This window comes from Oryctolagus cuniculus, chromosome 6, assembly GCF_964237555.1.
Source record: "Oryctolagus cuniculus chromosome 6, mOryCun1.1, whole genome shotgun sequence".
Lineage (NCBI taxonomy): Eukaryota > Metazoa > Chordata > Mammalia > Lagomorpha > Leporidae > Oryctolagus > Oryctolagus cuniculus.
In genome coordinates, this window is record NC_091437.1 from 498,083 (window position 1) to 514,986 (window position 16,904).

Sequence of the window (16,904 nt, forward strand, 5' to 3'; positions counted from 1 at the left end):
GCCATTTGGGGAGTGAATCAGCAGACGGAAGACCTTTCTCTCTGTCTTTCCCTCTCACTGTCTGTAACGCTGCCTCTTAAATAAATAAATAAAAATCTTAAAAAAGAAAAGCTAGAAGAAAGCATTTTGAATGTTTTTGCCATAGATGATAAATGCTTGAGACAGAGGTGTTACATTACACAATGCATGCTTGTATGAAGACAGCAAATGGCATCCCATAAATGAATGTATCAGGAAAAAAAACCCAAAGCATCCTTTTAATGATCCTTTCTTTCTTTTTTTTATTTGACAGGCAGAGTTATAGACAGTGAGAGAGAGACAGAGAGAAAGATCTTCCTTCCATTGGTTCACTCCCTTAATGGTCACCACAGCTGGTACTGCGCTGATCCGAAGCCAGGAGCCAGGTGCCTCCACCCCGCTGCCCCAACCCAGTCTCCCATGAGGGGTGCAGGGCCCAAGCACTTGGGCCATCCTCCACTGCACTCCCGGGCCACAGCAGAGAGCTGGCCTGGAAGAGGAGCAACCGGGACAGAATCCGGCGCCCCGACGGGGCTAGAACCCAGGGTGCTGGCGCCGCCGGTGGAGGATTAGTCAAGTGAGCCACAGCGCCGGCCTCAATGATACTTTTCTAAATTAAAGCAGAAAAGCCCTTAGGAAATGTATTTGGCGGGTGTGGGTAACACACATACTAAATACGACACCATTTTCTATGGGACTCTGGCATCTGGGGTGGCACTGACCCGGAGGGTTGAGAAATGGGCAGGGGGGCACCCGGGGTGTGCAGAGCCAGCCCTGAGCTTGGGGTCAGGACCACGGCAGGCGGGACACTGCAGGTGAACTGGAGGAAAGGAGCGGGAAACGAAATGGAAGGAAAGAGGAGAGGCGCTTGGAGAGCGAGAGCAGATGGCGGCCGCCCCCGGGAAGCCACTGAGGGGTTCGAGTGCGCGCTTCCTTGGCGGTCCCGGGATAGCCGCGGCCCCGGCCCTGGGGCCTGGCGCCCTCCCAGCTCGGCCAGCACGCCTTTCAACAAATGACGCCAGCAGTAGCAAATAAGTGACCCCGAAGAAGGCTAGCATCTCGGGGCTTGGAACTGGAGGGCAGCGGCGGCGGCCCGGGCCGGCCGTGGAGCTTTGCGTGCCAGGAGCGCGAAGCCCGGGAGGAGGCGGCTGGGGAGGACGAAGTGGGGGGGACGGGGGAGACCGGGAGGACGGAGTGGGGGAGAGGAGAGGACGGGGTTGGGGGAGAGGGCGGCGGAGCCGCGGAGGACCGGGCCCGCAGGCAGGGCGGCGGGGGCGAGGAGGACCGAGCCAGGCGGCGCGGCGCGGCCTGGCGGGCACCCGGTCCTCCCGCTGCGTCGAGCGCAGAAGAGGCTGCTGCCGCCAAGCGTGCTCCTCAGCAACGCAGAGAGGCTGCGGACGTCCAGATTCGCGGCACGGACGGACCGTGAGGCGAGCTGCGCGAAACGCGGGCTCCAGAGTCCAGCAGGAGCCAGTCCCACGCGTGTCCCCCCTGTCCCCCCCTCCGCCTCGCTCCCCCCGCAGCGCCTGGCGCCTGCAGGGGGCCCAGTGGCGCAGTCTGCCAGGGTCGACCCCGGTCCTATTCCATATCCCGCGTTTCTCTTCTTAAACGCGGGGATTCGCGCATCTTCTGAGCGGCCGCAGGCGGTGTCCACAGAACCAGAAGGCTCGCACGCAAGGCTTAAGATTTTATGGGACTCCGTGTATTTTCAGGAGAGGCGGCGTTAAACCAGGGCAGGAGCAGTGGGGATGCAGGCAGGCGAGACGGAGAGGGGCAGTCGCCGTGTCCCGCAGACCCCAGAACACACGGAAGCACACGTGCGTTTACACCGTAACGGATCCCAAACCCACAAACGAGACCTAGACTGCGAGCGCAGCGCGCCAGCGCCACGCAGGAGCAAGCGCGGTTATCCTGCGCGGGGCTTCCCGAACCTCCGCCCGCGCCGCGGCCCTCGGTACTGCGCCTGCAGCCCCGCCGCGCTGCCCGCGTCCTGCGCCCCGGCTGGAGCTCCCCGGGCCCGGTCGGGTCGCGAGCGGCTCTCGTGGGGACGGAGATCGCCGCGGGGCCCCCGCTGTGGTTGAACTTGCGCACCGAGTTCGGCGCGGATCCGCGGTATCCGCAGGGGACCTGTGGAGCTGCTCCGGGCTCGGGGCTCTGGGCGCAGCTCTTACCGCGCAGTCAGGCCGTCCTCCGACTCAGAGGCCCAGGACAGGAGCTGAACTGTGCCGCCTGCAGTGTGCGTTACCGCAGCAGACACCGGGCTGGGGCCCCGCCCCGGGCCGCCCCACGCCAGCCCCACCCCCTGCGACCCTGATGACCAGCTGTCCTGTATCTGGGCCTCGTCCCCTGCAGTACCGTTCTTTAAGCTAGATATGGGGAGGGGTCAGCAGCGTGGCAGAGAGCCCCTAGAGGTGTGGGAACGAGAATGCAGGCGCTGGTCAGACCATGGCCGACAGCAGGCACAGCCTGGACCTTCCGCGCCTATGCCAACAAGAGGAGCCATCACAGAAGATGCCACACTCTCCCCCACCCCCGCCAGAGGGTTTTATTATTATTATTTTTTAGAATTTATTCACTTATTTGAAATAGTTACAAAAGAGCAGGAGAGACAGAGGGAGATCTTCCATCCACTGGTTCACCCCCCAGATGGCCGAAATGCCAGGGCTGGGCCAGGACCAAGCCAGCAGCCAGGATCTTCCTCCGGGTCTCCCAGCACTGGGGCCGTCCTCTGCTGCCCAAGCCACTCACTCTTCCGTGAAGCACTGCGCGACCTTTGGCACGCAGGTGCCTTGCCTGGGCCGCTGGTGTGCTGTGGCAGGAGCATTTCCACCGCAGTGCACTGCTGTTCCCAGAGAAAGGTCTGTATTCCTCTGACTGCTGTCTAGGCTGACACCATCACAGAGAGTTTGTCACTCAGTTCCCTGGACCAGGGGCAGGCCAGGGCCAGATGGGGATGCACTGGGATTGCTCAGGAGGAGAGGGAAGGAGGAGCCGTGAGGTGCTGCAATGACCCCAGAGAGCTGTCCCCAGTGGTCAGGAGCCAGGTCCCTGAGATGAGGGCAGGGGTGGAGGCCCAGGGCACCGGAGCCCCATGGAGGAGGTGGTGGGATGTGGGCTCTGCTTGCTGGGTCTGTAAGGAAACTCTTAACCCTGATGAACTGCTTGCTGTCTCCAGCAATCAGCTGGCCCTGGGAGGGGCTGGACATCCCTCCAGGGCCAGCAAGTCCCCAGATGTCAAAGCATCCAAAATGACAGACATCAGAAAGCCGGTGAACATATTTGCCTCTCTCTCTCTCTCTCTGCCAAGCACACAGCTTCTTGTCCACCTTGGGGCTGTAAGAAACGGGGCAGTGCTGACCACACACTGCTCCTGCCCCCTGACTCCTGGCCCTGCGGCTTCCCAGCCTGCTCTCTGTGTTCATGTCTGGGACAAGCCTGTCCCCCACAATGGTTCAGTCTGGTGTTCTCAGAACAGCAGGGGCCCTGGCTATGAGCAGGAATCCAGGTGGAGCCAGAGGAAGGTTTGCTGGTGTTTGCTGCATTGGGGGGCAGGCAGAGGGGCGGCTGCTGGGGCAGAACGGGTCCCCCTGACATCCGAGGCGGACTCCTCGCTGTCTCTACCCTGTGTGGGCCCAGGAGGACCAGCGCTGCCCACACTTTGGCCTTGGACTTCAGCCTCCAGAACTGTGAGACGCACATTCCCTGGGCTCAAGCTGTCCTATCTAATGGTGCCCCTGGAATGTTATAAGTCTTAAACTGAAGTATTATGGGCTGGTGTAGCAGGTAAAAGCCACTGTCTTTTGTACCCACGTGGGAGACCTGGAAGAAGCTCCTGGCTCCTGATCGGCACAACTCTGGCTGTTGGTGGCCAATTGGGGAGTGAACCAGCAATGGAAGACCTCTCTCTCTCTCTCTCTCTCCCTCTCTCTGCCTCTCCTCTCTCTGTGTAACTCTAACTTTCAAATAAAAAATAAATATTAAAAAAAAACTGAAGGATTAGAACACTTTTATATTTATTAGAATAGTATTATATATTAATAATTATATAGAAAATCTATATAATACATATTATATAAATTTATATATTATATATAAATTCTAATATTATATATTAATAATATATAGACCGTCCAGGAGCCAGTACTTGAGCCATCAACTGCTGCCTCCTGGGGTGCATCTGTAGCAGGAATTTCATTGTGCAGGTTAACGCGGAGAACCAGGTGCTGGGATCATTCATTCACTCAGGACCCCATCAGTCACTCATTCCAGGGTACTACTGTCCATTCACTTTGTGTCCTGTTAGTCATTTGGTTTGGTAACCTGGGAAAGGGAGCCAGATTTATGTGTGTTGGGGTGAGGAAATTTTTAGAACTATCTATTTGGACTCAAATTATCTTACTGTTTTCTATTGGTAAATACCATGGGAATATTCAGATTTTTAGGATCACAAATCATTTAAGATTTTGACATCTGAAGTATCTAAAAGTTAGGTATTACTATTGCAATTAAAGTGAAAAATTGAGAAATTGGTCTTAATGTGATTTTTTTAAGTCCAAAAAGGTTAAAAAAATGAACACAGGGGCACTAAAGGCAGCTTGATATTTGCGTCTCTAAGTCCAGTTGTTCATTCTGACGAAGTTAATTCTGTCCCTGGAAAGGTGGGGCTTGAGGGAGCAGACGCAGGCGTGGACAGTGTCCTGGCCCACAGGAGACTCTGGAGGCCAGGCCTGCTATGTCCCCTTCTTCTCCTCTCTGCCCTCATCCCCTGCATGGCTGGAAGGCGGTTGGTCTCCTCGGAAACTCATGCTGAAGTTTGAGCTCCACTGTGAGATCTTAGGAGGCGGCTCTGCCGTTGTGAGTGGATTCAGCAAAGCTGTCTGTCTCGTCACATGGGGCCCTGTGTGTCTCCAGGACTCTGCCTGCGAGAAGCCACCACAACATGTGGCCTCTCAACCCTGGACCAGAACCAAGAGCCAGAATTGGTGTGTGCTCTCCAGAAGTTGCCCAGTCTGTGGTTTTGTGTTGTTGGCAGCCAAAAATGGACTGGCTGGATGATGGGTCTTTCCCAAGAACCACCTTCCAGTTGGTTCATCTCCGCTGTTCTTTTTCCCTATTTAATTGGCTTTAGCTCTTAGACCTAGATCCCCCCCACACACTTTTTTCATGATACTTGTATTTATTCTGCTCTTTCTCGGAACATGTTGAACTAGATGGTGCGTTCACTTTCCTGTGGCTGCCATAATACACCACCACAGCCTGAGTGGCTTAAATGACAGAAATGTGGCCCCTCACAAAATCAAGGCATGGACAGGGCCCGATCCCTCTGGGCTCTTGGGACGAACTCTCCTCAGCTCATCCTGAGGTCTGGCAGTGGCCTGTGCTACTCAGCCTGTAGACATGCACCAGCCCCGTGCCTCCACTACCACGAGGCCTGTGTGTCTGTCTCAGCTTTCCTTTTCCTACAAGGACACCAGCTATGGGTTAGTGCCCCACCCCACCCGCACCCAAGGCCAGGATGACCTCATATTTTAGCAACCACATCTGCAAGACAGTTTCGAAAGCAGCCACATTCACAGGTCCTAGGGCTCAGGATTTCAGCACTTTGACAAATCTTTTGGCTGGACACATGCCAGTCTGTAATAAACGGCCAGTTTCTTTTTTGTTTTGATTTTTCTTGATACATGAGTTTAGTAAACACTTTCAGATATGGGTTTTCTGGATTCTACACATTTTGACATGTGCAATTTCTTTTATTTATTTGAAAGATAGAGTTGCAGAGAAGCAGAGACAGAGAGAAAGGTCTTCTATCTGCTGGTTCACTCCGCAAATGGCTACAGTAGCTGGAGCTGAGCCGATTTGAAGTCAGGAGCCAGGAGCTTCTTCCAGGTCTCCGACATGGGTGCAGGGGCCCAAGGACTTGGGCCATCTCCACTGCTTTCCCAGGCCATAGCAGAGAGCTGGATCAGAAGTGGAGCAGCCAGGACTCGAACCATTGCCCACATGGGATGCCAGCACTGCAGGCAGAGGCTTTTTCTGCTATGCCACAATGGCCAGAACTGAGCCAGGAACAACTTCTTGGTCTTCCACATGGGTGCAGGGGTCCAAAGACTTGGGCCATCTTCCACTGCTTTCCTAGGTCATAGCAGAGAGCTGGATTGGAAGTAGAACAGCTGGGACCGGAATCAGTGTCCATATAGATGCCAGCACTGTAGCTGCACCACAGCGCCAGCCCCTGGCTACCTCACTTCTGAGCCAGCTTCTTGCTAACACACCCTGGGAGGCAGTAGATGATGGCTCAGGTAGTTGGGTCCATGCCACCTAGGAGGGAGAGCTGGATGGAGTTCTGAGCTCCTGGATTCAGCCTGGCCTGGCCCAGCTATTGTGGGTATCTGGAAAGCAAACCAGTAGGTAGAAGTGCTCTCGCTAATGTTCTTGTGTTCTCTCTCTCTCTCTCTCTCTCTCTCTCTCTCACACACACACACACACACACACATACACACACACCCCTCAGTTGCTCTGCCTTTCAGGAAGATGAAAAATAACAAACACTAAAAACAATGAATGTTAGGTCAAGTCAAATCAGCGACAGAAAAGATTAACACTGTTAGAAGACACACTCAATACTGTTAAAGACACAGTACTGTTAGAAAGCACGCTCAATATTGTTAGAAGGCACACTCAATATTGATAGAAAACATACTCAGTACTGTTAGAAGGCACACTTTGTACTGTTAGAAGGCACAGTCAGTAGTTAGAAGACACAGTACTGTTAGAAGGCATGCTCAGTACTGTTAGAGGGCACGCTCAGTACTGTTAGAAGGCACGCTCAGTACTGTTAGAGGGCACGCTCAGTACTGTTAGAAGGCACGCTCAGTACTGTTAGAAGGCACGTTCAGTACTGTTAGAGGGCACGCTCAGTACTGTTAGAAGGCATGCTCAGTACTGTTAGAAGGCACGCTCAGTACTGTTTGAAGGCACACTCAGTACTGTTAGAAGGTACGTTCAGTACTGTTAGAAGGCACGCTCAGTACTGTTAGAAGGCATGCTCAGTACTGTTAGAGGGCACGCTCAGTACTGTTAGAGGGCACGCTCAGTACTGTTAGAAGGCATGCTCAGTACTGTTAGAGGGCACACTCAGTACTGTTAGAAGGCATGCTCAGTACTGTTAGAGGGCACGCTCAGTACTGTTAGAAGGCATGCTCAGTACTGTTAGAAGGCACGCTCAGTACTGTTAGAAGGCACACTCAGTACTGTTAGAAGGCACGCTCAGTACTGTTAGAGGGCACGCTCAGTACTGTTAGAAGGTACGCTCAGTACTGTTAGAAGGCACACTCAGTACTGCTAGAGGGCACACTCAGTACTGTTAGAAGGCATGCTCAGTACTGCTAGAGGGCACACTCAGTACTGTTAGAAGGCATGCTCAGTACTGTTAGAGGGCACGCTCAGTACTGTTACAAGGCATGCTCAGTACTGTTAGAAGGCACGCTCAGTACTGTTAGAGGGCACGCTCAGTACTGTTAGAAGGCACGCTCAGTACTGTTAGAGGGCACGCTCAGTACTGTTAGAAGGCACACTCAGTACTGTTAGAAGGCATGCTCAGTACTGTTAGAGGGCACGCTCAGTACTGTTAGAAGGCACACTCAGTACTGTTACAAGGCATGCTCAGTACTGTTAGAAGGCACGCTCAGTACTGTTAGAAGGCACACTCAGTACTGTTAGAAGGCACGCTCAGTACTGTTAGAGGGCACGCTCAGTACTGTTAGAAGGCACACTCAGTACTGTTAGAAGGCATGCTCAGTACTGTTAGAGGGCACGCTCAGTACTGTTAGAAGGCACGCTCAGTACCGTTAGAAGGCACACTTAGTACCGTTACAAGGCACACTCAGTACTGTTAGAAGGCATGCTCAGTACTGTTAGAAGGTACACTCAGTACTGTTACAAGGCACACTCAGTACTGTTAGAAGGCACGCTCAGTACTGTTAGAAGGCACACTCAGTACTGTTAGAAGGTACGCTCAGTACTGTTACAAGGCACACTCAGTACTGTTAGAAGGCACACTCAGTACTGTTACAAGGCATGCTCAGTTACCGTTAGAAGGCACATTCAGTACTGTTAGAAGGCACGCTCAGTACTGTTAGAAGGCACACTCAGTACTGTTACAAGGCATGCTCAGTACCATTACAAGGCACACTCAGTACTGTTAGAAGGCACACTCAGTACTGTTAGAAGGCAAACTGAGGCACAATAAAATTTTCAAGTCTATTTGAGCACTGGTGCATCAGGCAGCTCCCAGCTAGAAGCCATTCAGGAACTTTTGGCCACCACCCACTGCACTGCTAAGGTCACCTTCTTCCAATCTGACCACCAGGGGGATTTGCAGATGGAGGGAGAGGGAGTTCTTAACATTCCTGGAACACAACAGATGCACAGCATATGACTCCCCCAGTTTGTCGCTTCCTTTTTAGCATTTAACGCTGCACTAGAATTTCCAAATCACTTTATTTTTTATTTTTATTTTTGACAGGCAGAGTGGACAGTGAGAGAGAGAGACAGAGAGAAAGGTCTTCCTTTGCCGTTGGTTCACCCTCCAATGGCCGCTGTGGCCGGCGCACTGCGCTGATCCAATGGCAGGAGCCAGGTGCTTATCCTGGTCTCCCACGGGGTGCAGGGCCCAAGCACTTGGGCCATCCTCCACTGCACTCCTGGGCCACAGCAGAGAGCTGGCCTGGAAGAGGGGCAACCAGGACAGAATCCGGTGCCCCGACCGGGACTAGAACCTGGTGTGCCGGCGCCGCAAGGCAGAGGATTAGCCTAGTGAGCCGCGGCGGTGGCCCCAAATCACTTTCAAAAAAGATTTATTTATTTATTTGAAAGAGTTGCACAGAGAGAGGGAGACTGATCTTTCATCACTGGTTCACTCCCCAAATGGTCAGAAGGGCCGGGGCTGGGCCAGGCAGAAGCCAGGAGCCAGGAGCTTCTTTGGGGTCTCCCATGTGGGTACAGGGGCCCAAGCACTTGGGCCATCTTCCACTGCTTTCCCGGGCCTATTAGCGGGGAAAGCTGGTTGGAAGTGGAGCAGCCCAGACTGGAACCCGCATTAGTGTCTTAACCAGTTAGGCCACAGAGCCAGGCCCGCAAATCACTCTTCCCCCATTGTTTTTTGTCACAAAAATATTCCCACCTACAGGGAAGCTGAAGCGATTCTGGGGCAACCTCTCTGAACTCTGTCTGTGACACCAGGTGTCCAGCCCTGGGCGGGTTCTGGGAACTGCTGTCCCTTGCCCATCACTCATGGCCTCGAAGGAGGCCTGGCAGTGCTGCCACACCCATCTGTCCCCAGGCCTGGTTTCCAGGAGTGGTCCAGAGGCCGGGTTGCCCAGGGCTTCCAGCTGGACCGCCCGCACTCCACCAGGTCGCGGGGGGCAGGAGTCTTGCAGAGGGCGCCGCTCCGGGCCATCTGTGCGGACCTCAGCCGGTGCGGGGCGGCGTGTACCCGGTTTCTACCTGACACGCACTTCATCACCAGCGGAGGTGTGTACGGCACTGACCGGGTTTCAGCTCAGCAAATACCCCGGATCGGCGCCCTCCCGCTCCAGGGAAAAGACTCAGTCTCGGGCCGCAAATGCGATGCAAGTATCTTAAAGCCCAGTCCCGCGAAGCTGAGGCACCGCGGCCGGGACCCCGCTCCTGACGTACCCCGCAGCCTGGACCCCTGCTCCTGCCGTACCCCGCAGCCGGGAGCCCCGCTCCTGACAAACCCCGCGGCCGGGACCCCACTCCTGACGTACCCCGCGGCCGGGACCCCACTCCTGACGAATCCCGCGGCCGGGACCCCCGCTCCTGACGTACCCCGCAGCCTGGACCCCTGCTCTTGCCGGACCCCGCAGCCGGGAGCCCCGCTCCTGACAAACCCCGCGGCCGGGAGCCCCGCTCCTGACGTACCCCGCAGCCGGGAGCCCCGCTCCTGACAAACCCCGCGCCCGGAACCCCCGCTCTTGACGTACCCCGCGGCCAGGACCCCTACTTGTGACGTTCGCCGCGGCCAGGACCCCTGCTCCTGACGTACCCGGCAGCAGAGACCCCGGCTCCTGAGGTTCACCGCGCCCGGAACCCCCACTGGTGACGTACCTCGCAGCTGGGACCCCGCTCCTGAGGTACACCGCTGCCAGGACCTTAGCGGGTGACGTACACCGCGGCCAGGTCGTCGTTCGTGGACAACTCCGCTGCCAGGACCTGGCTGGTGACGTATCCCGCGGCCAGGGCCCGCCCCGCGCGTCGCAGTCGCCGCCGCCGCCGCCTCCGCCGCCGCGCAGGTCCGGGTCCGCGAGCCCGGCGCCTCTGGCCCTCCAGCTCCCGCTCCGCCGCGCCCTCGCCGGCGCCGCCGCTCGCAGCCCTGGCGCTCCCCGCCGGCCCCGCCGAGGCCGCCTGCGCCCTGTGCCAGCGCGCGCCTCGAGAGCCGGTGCGCGCCGACTGCGGCCACCGCTTCTGCCGGGCGTGCGTCGTGCGCTTCTGGGCCGAGGAGGACGGGCCCTTCCCGTGCCCCGAGTGCGCCGACGACTGTTGGCAGCGCGCCGTGGAGCCCGGCCGCCCGCCGCTCAGCCGCCGCCTGCTGGCGCTCGAGGAGGCGGCCGCGGCGCCCTCGCGCGACGGCGCGGCCAGCGAGGCGGCGCTGCAGCTGCTGTGCCGCGCTGACGGGGCCCCGCTGTGCGCCGCCTGCCGCATGGCCGCAGGCCCCGAGCCGCCCGAGTGGGAGCCGCGCTGGAGGAAGGCGCTGCGCGGCAAGGTGCGGCCGCGGCGCCCCCGCCCAGCCCCGGGCCTCTGCACCCTTCCTGGGCGGTACTTTCCTCCCTGACCCCTCCTCGTGGGCCTCGCCCCCGGGGGACCCCCGCGGAGCGGCTCTCGGCAGGACCCGCCCCCTCGGTGCTGGCGGAGCCCTGGATTTCCGTCCTCCCTGGCTAGCCTGGTGCCTGCCAGGTCCCCAGGGTTCGCCTTCCATCTTGCGCTAGAACCTTCTCTGCTGTGCTCTAGGCTGGCCATTATACCTGGCACGAACAGAAACCAGGCTGGGGAGCCTGGCCACAGTTGGGAGCCAAGCCCTGGGGCAGTGGGCGGGGACGAACAGCTTGTGGAATGCCAGGTCCCTAGGGTACAGAGACAGTGCACCTGCTCCTTGAGCTAAAACCAGCCAGGCACTGTTACCTGTGTGCTCTGGGGATGGCAGGGTGTGCCCACTGCAGGCCAGGCCTAAGGCCTGGGGTCACTGGATCCTGGAGGGGAGGCTGCCAAAATCTGCCCAGATGGCAGCCGGCTCCACCCCCGAGCCTTGTGGAAAGTTGCCCGGATCCTGGTCTCTGCCCCCTGCCCTTCAGTGCTTGGCAGGCAGAGGCCTTGTGTTTGGAGGTCTTGTCTCAGGCGGACTAGTGGAGTCACAGCTGTGAAGTCCTGGTCGGGGCTGAGCTGAGGGGCTGGGCCTTCTGCCACCTCCCAGGATCCAATCTCTCTCCAGGAGAACAAAGGGTCGGTGGAAATCATGAGGAAAGATCTGAATGACGCGCGGGACCTGCATGGCCAGGCAGAGTCAGCAGCGGCTGTATGGAAGGCAAGTGGGGTCTCCATGAGCGAGGGGACACCTGGGTGGGCCTGGTTGGCTGGAGGAGGGGCCTCAGTGGACTTTACGACGTCTTCCTGGGCTGCGTGAGCCAGCGTCCCTGTAGAATCTATCAGGGAAGGGCTGGGATCCTGTTTTTCTCCTCTGTAGCACCTGACTTCCGTTGCACACATGACCCTGTGCTGTTCTCTTGGTTCTGATTCGAGAGCAGAACCTGGACGTGTGGAAGGCCTTGCTAAACGTCTTTGTGTGCTTAGGCTCCGTGGCGACATGCCATCCACCAGTGTCTTAGAAAGGAGGGGCTTGGTGCTTGGCAGTCTGGGGCCTACACGTGGTATGCTCCCAGGGTCACATTGGTGCCATCTTGCTGTGTCCGGTTCAGAGATGGGAGCAAGCTCTCTGGGAAGGTTGCTGAGAAGACCCGAGTGTATTTTGACTACAGTCATGTCCCAGACCGTGCTCCAAGACTTATCTTCCCCTTGGCTATGGGAGAAGGGGATGGGGAGAGACAGGGTCTTCACACTTGGCCAGTACTTTTTTTTACAGCTGGGTGTGGGGGGTGCTCCATGTCCTCGGGTGGAAGGTGTCCTGGGCCCTGCCCCAGGCGTCTCTGCTAAGCAGCCGATTTTGTGTTCACCCTCAACATGCTGCACATCAACTGCTTCAGGGCGTTGACATCCAGAGGTGATTGAGGGTCTGTACCTGACCATTCCTGGGGTTCCCCCAGGGAGATGTAGTGGTGACCTGGTGACCATGTAGGAGAGGCAGCTTGACCCCTTCCTGCTAGGATTCCTCGTGTTGCTGTAACTCAGGGTCTGCATGGCCTGGGAGTCCCCACAGGAAGTAAATCCCCAGTGAGGCTAAATCGGACAAATAGTGGAAGGTTCTGGAAAAGCAGCTAAGCTACCTGAGGAGGCTTGAGGGGTAAGGAGAGCGTCAGCCAGTCCTGTAGGGGCCCTGTGGACCCTGTCCTGGGTGGTGGGTTGTCCCTTGGTTTCAGGAGGGTACTGCTATAACATGGTATACCCAGGCTGGGTGCTGTATAAAGAAGAGATTTCTTTTTTTCTTTTCTTTTCTCTCTCTCTCTCTCTTTTTTTTTTTTTTTTTTTTTTTAAGATTCTTAATTTTTATTTGAGAGGTAGAGTTACAGACAGGGAGAGACAGAGAGAAAGGTCTTCCTCTGCAGGTTTGCTCCCCAAATGACCACAACAGCTGGAGCTGGGCCGATCTGAAACTAGGAGCCAGGAGCTTCTTCTGGGTCTCCCAAGTGGATGCAGGGGCCCAAGCACTTGGGCCATCTTCCATTGCTTTCCCAGGCCACAGCAGAGAGCTGGATTGGTAGAGGAGCAGCCGGGACTTGAACTGGCGCCTATATGAGATGCTGGCACCACAGGTGGAGGCTTAGCAGACTGCATCACAGTGCCAGCCCAAGAAGAGATTTCTTTCTTTTTTAGATTATTTATTTGAAAGGTAAAGTTAGATCTTCCATTCGCTGATTCACTCCCCACATGGTGTCAATGGCCAGCACTGGGCCAGGTGAAGCCAGGAGCCAGAAGCTTCATCCAGGTCTCCTACATGTGTGCAGGGGCCCAAGTGTTTGAGCCATCTTCCCGTTTACCCAGGTACATTAGCAGGGAGCTGGATTGGAAGTGGAGCAGCCGGGACATGAACCGGCACCCACAGGGGATTCTGGCTTTACCTGCATGAGCCGGCCCAAGGAGAGATTTCTGAAGTTTGTAGTTTTGGAAACCAAAAGTCCAGGATAGCGCGGCCCCCTTGTGGGCCCTGGTGAGACGCCCTTGCCAGAAGGAAGGAAGCAGCACACTCAAGGGCCAGCCTGGCGCTTTGTAGCCAGGTCTCTTGGACAGTGTCATCCTCTCTGAGGGCAGTGCCCTCATTGCCTCCTGACGATGCGCTGTGCCCCCAGCCTCAGCTTGCAGCTGGAACCCTCAGGGACACCCTCAAGCCAGAGCAGGGAGCGTCTTCCCCATGAGAATTTCATCTGTTGTAAGAAGCAGAAGGCAGGCCAGAGTGAAATTCTTGTCTCTGCCATTTTTCTTAAATGCTGCAGGGCTGTCAGCCCCCCAAGAGCCAACAGTGGTTTCCCCAGGCTGGGGCAGCTGACTGTGGGCGGGAGGGGCTTCGGTGCTCCAGGAGCTGAGGACCGCTGCCTGCCCTGCCCCTGCAGGGACACGTGATGGACCGCAGGAAGAAGGCCCTGACCGACTACAAGAAGCTGCGGGCCTTTTTCGCTGAGGAGGAGGCGCACTTCCTGCAGGAGGCCGCCAAGGAGGAGGGCTCCCCGGAGGACGAGCAGGCCGACCCCGCCGAGCGGTTCCGCTCCCTGCTGCAGGCCGTGTCGGAGCTGGAGAAGAAGCACCGGAACCTGGGCCTCAGCATGCTGTTGCAGGTGCGGGCGGGGCGGGGAAGAGCCTGCTGGCTCCAGAGCAGACCTGAGGCTGGTGCTGAGGGGGCTGCCGGCAGGCTGACCGGCCAGAGAGCGGGCCTTAAAGCCGCACCCTGTCGTCCACTCAGCATCGAGGGTCCTGGGTGTCTCTGGCTTCTCACGGGAGAGGGCCTTTGCACCCTGAGCTCTGGGTGCTCACTGTTGGTGCTGCCTCACCCTCTGCCCTGAGGCCTGACCTCACCTGGTTGCTTGGGCTTTGCGCACCTGGGCCAGGGCTGTGGGAGGGGAGCGGGACCAGCAGCCTCCTGTGTGAGGTGCTCTTGCCCCTCCAGGTCAGTTGTGACGACTGTGGGTAGCCAGGTTTTGGCCGTGGGGGGACAGAGATCTGGGCCTGGGGGGCTCAGTGGAGGTGGAGGTGTCTCTGTGCCTCACCAGGGAGGAACTCCCGGCTCTGTCTTCTCTCTCTTGCTCTCTCTCCTGACTATCTTCTTTCTTGCTGCCTCTCTCTCTCCGCCCTCTGCTTCTCTCCAACTCTGTTTTCTGCTCCCCGCCCCATGCAGTGACGTCGCTGATGCAGCAGGCGGTTCCCTGCGTAGCTCACGCAGAAAGCACCGCCTCCCACAGCTGGCCCTCCCCTGAGACGCCACCCCCTCCATCTCCGTGGGCACCGTCAGTGATGGCCGAGGACGATGCTCCGCAGGTGCCCCCTCCCCCCGCCGCCCTGGGTTTCCCTGCACAGTTACCTGTCTCAGCAGAGTCTGGTCTTGGGGCATGGACGTGAGACTAGTTGTCGCCCCTACCCCAGGCATCCTGTTCACACTGCCCCCACAACCTGTTCTCCCGTCAGAGCCCCTGCTCCTCACCTCGTCCCCGGATGGCTGAGGTTCTTGGCTTTGCCCCAAGGGTCTCAAACCCTGTACCTTCCAAAGGGTGCCTAGGATGGAGCTGTCCCATGGGACCCTCATCCTGGCCTGGGATCCCTGGGAGGTCCCTGGGGGGAAGCCGGGACTTGAGACTTTGGGCACGGGGAAGGGAAGGTTCTCCGCCCTTCCTGCGGGTCCCCCTGCCTGCATCCCCCTCCCAGCTCCCGACTCTGATTTCTCCTCCATCTGCCCCGATGCCAAGGCCTCCCAGTGCCCCTTCCCTCCACCTTCCCCAGGGTGCCGGGGCTCCCCCATGCTTCTGCAGCCCCTCCCTGCCTCGTCTGTCTCTAGCGTTTCTCACTTGTGTTTGCAACACTCGTGGCGTGGCCATGGTGTGGCTGTGGCGCTCACATGTCATCAGCACAACTGGCAGTCGCCCAGCAGAGTCCTCAGAAAGTCGAGGTCAGGGAGCGTAGATGTGGGCGAGTGTTTAGATTCACCGCCCCTGACGTTTTCACGGGCCCTTAGGAGTCCCACCCTGACAGTCTGACCTGCTCCTGCTGCTGCGTGGGCTCTCGCTGCTAAATAAAGTGGGTTTGCCCTGGCCTGTTTGCCTGAGTCTGTGGGCAGTGTGGGTGTGTCCAGGGCCTCCCTTGCCACAACCCTTGTTAGGGACGGTGAGGCTGGGTTACCATGGGGCTGTTGTGAGAGGGACAGGGACCACTGCTGCCTGGACAGTCACCTGCACTCCAGACACAGCTGGGCAGGTGCCTTTCAGCCAGGAGCAGGGTGGGGCGTGGGTAGACGGTGACCCCTTCCTCCTGACAGAACGTGAGCTGTGAGGTGGGATTGAAGTTGCAGCTCTGAAGTCGGCTGTGTGGGGTAGAAATCTGGAGCTGAAGCCCCAAGTGCAAAACCACTGCGGGAAGAGGAATGGCCAGTCAGAACTAACTCCCACAGGGCACTGACAGTCTCTGAAGTCTGGGTTTATTTTTACAAGACTCCTTTTGTAAAAACAAGTCGACAGATTTCTTTAAAAATCAGAACGCTGGGGCTGGTGTTGCAGCACCGCAGGTTAGGCCTCCCCTAACCCAGTGCTGGTTCAAGGCCCAGCTGCTCCACTTCCTGCTACTGCGCCTGGGAGGCAGAGGAAGATGGCCCAAGCACCTGGGGGACCGGGATGGAGTGGAGCTCCTGCCTTCTGGCTTTGGCCTGGCCCAGATCTGGCTGTTGTGGGCATTTGGGGAGTGAACCAGCAGGTGGAAGATTATCTTTCTGTCCCCCTTTTTGCCTTTCAAGTAAGTAAATCTTAAAAAAATGAGCCAAACAAGCCGGACCCCTCATTGTTCTGACTCACGCTGAGCAAGTTCGACCCCTACACCTCGGGTCAGCCCCTGTGGCTGAGGGCGGGCGCACCTCCCTCCTCAGGTCCCATCACCCCAGGACCTCAGGAGGGCATTTTAACCGTTGACCGTGGGGCTCCCCTGCAGCACCGCCCCAGCCCTCACCAAGACCCCCAGCGAACTCAACAAACCGCCCGAGGCTGCCGCTCCGGCCCACGGGAGCCACCCAATGGCGGCTGGCCGCCCGGAGGGACCCCTGGGCACCACCGTTGGAGACAAGCCGAGGCTTGGCCCATGTGCCGCCCCTGGAGCGCCCTCGTCCTCCCCGCCCTGCGGATGGCGCTGCCGCCCGGCCTCTCTGGGTCTCGTTGTCCGTCCTCCTCACCGAGGCCCTCTCCTGGGCGCCTGGTCTGCCACAGCTTCCGGCCTCCAGCGGGCCCAGACGGCGGGCGGAGCGGAGGCCCGTCCCTCGGTCCGCCCACCAGCAGTGGCGCAAGGGCCACTGCCCAGCAGCCGTGAGGCGGCGGTCAAATTCCGCGGCCCTCAGGGGCTCGGACCGGGCACGCGGCCGCCGCCTAAAGCCGTATGCAAACGAGGTGACTCCGCAGGTCTCCTCTGATTGGGCGGGCCACTCCACGCAGCAGTCAGTAAAACTGCGGGGCTGC

General features: G+C 57.9%; 2 protein-coding genes across 2 annotated transcripts in view; one reads left to right on the top strand and one right to left on the bottom strand.

Moving 5' to 3' along the window:
- The window catches only part of TRIM17 (tripartite motif containing 17), a 46,064-nt gene extending 35,794 nt beyond the window's left edge, over positions 1-10,270 (bottom strand). The window contains exon 1 of the mRNA XM_070075941.1: positions 10,147-10,270. The gene's annotated coding sequence lies outside the window, so the exon portion shown is untranslated. The remainder of the gene's footprint in view (positions 1-10,146) is intronic.
- On the top strand, positions 9,646-15,501 carry RNF187 (ring finger protein 187). The gene is made up of 6 exons (XM_070075732.1): positions 9,646-9,651; positions 9,753-9,956; positions 10,196-10,801; positions 11,525-11,617; positions 13,815-14,036; positions 14,594-15,501. Exons 1-6 carry the CDS (start codon positions 9,646-9,648, stop codon positions 14,594-14,596), a joined length of 1,134 nt encoding a protein of 377 aa, XP_069931833.1. The 3' UTR covers positions 14,597-15,501.
- Positions 15,502-16,904: the final 1,403 nt, after the last annotated feature.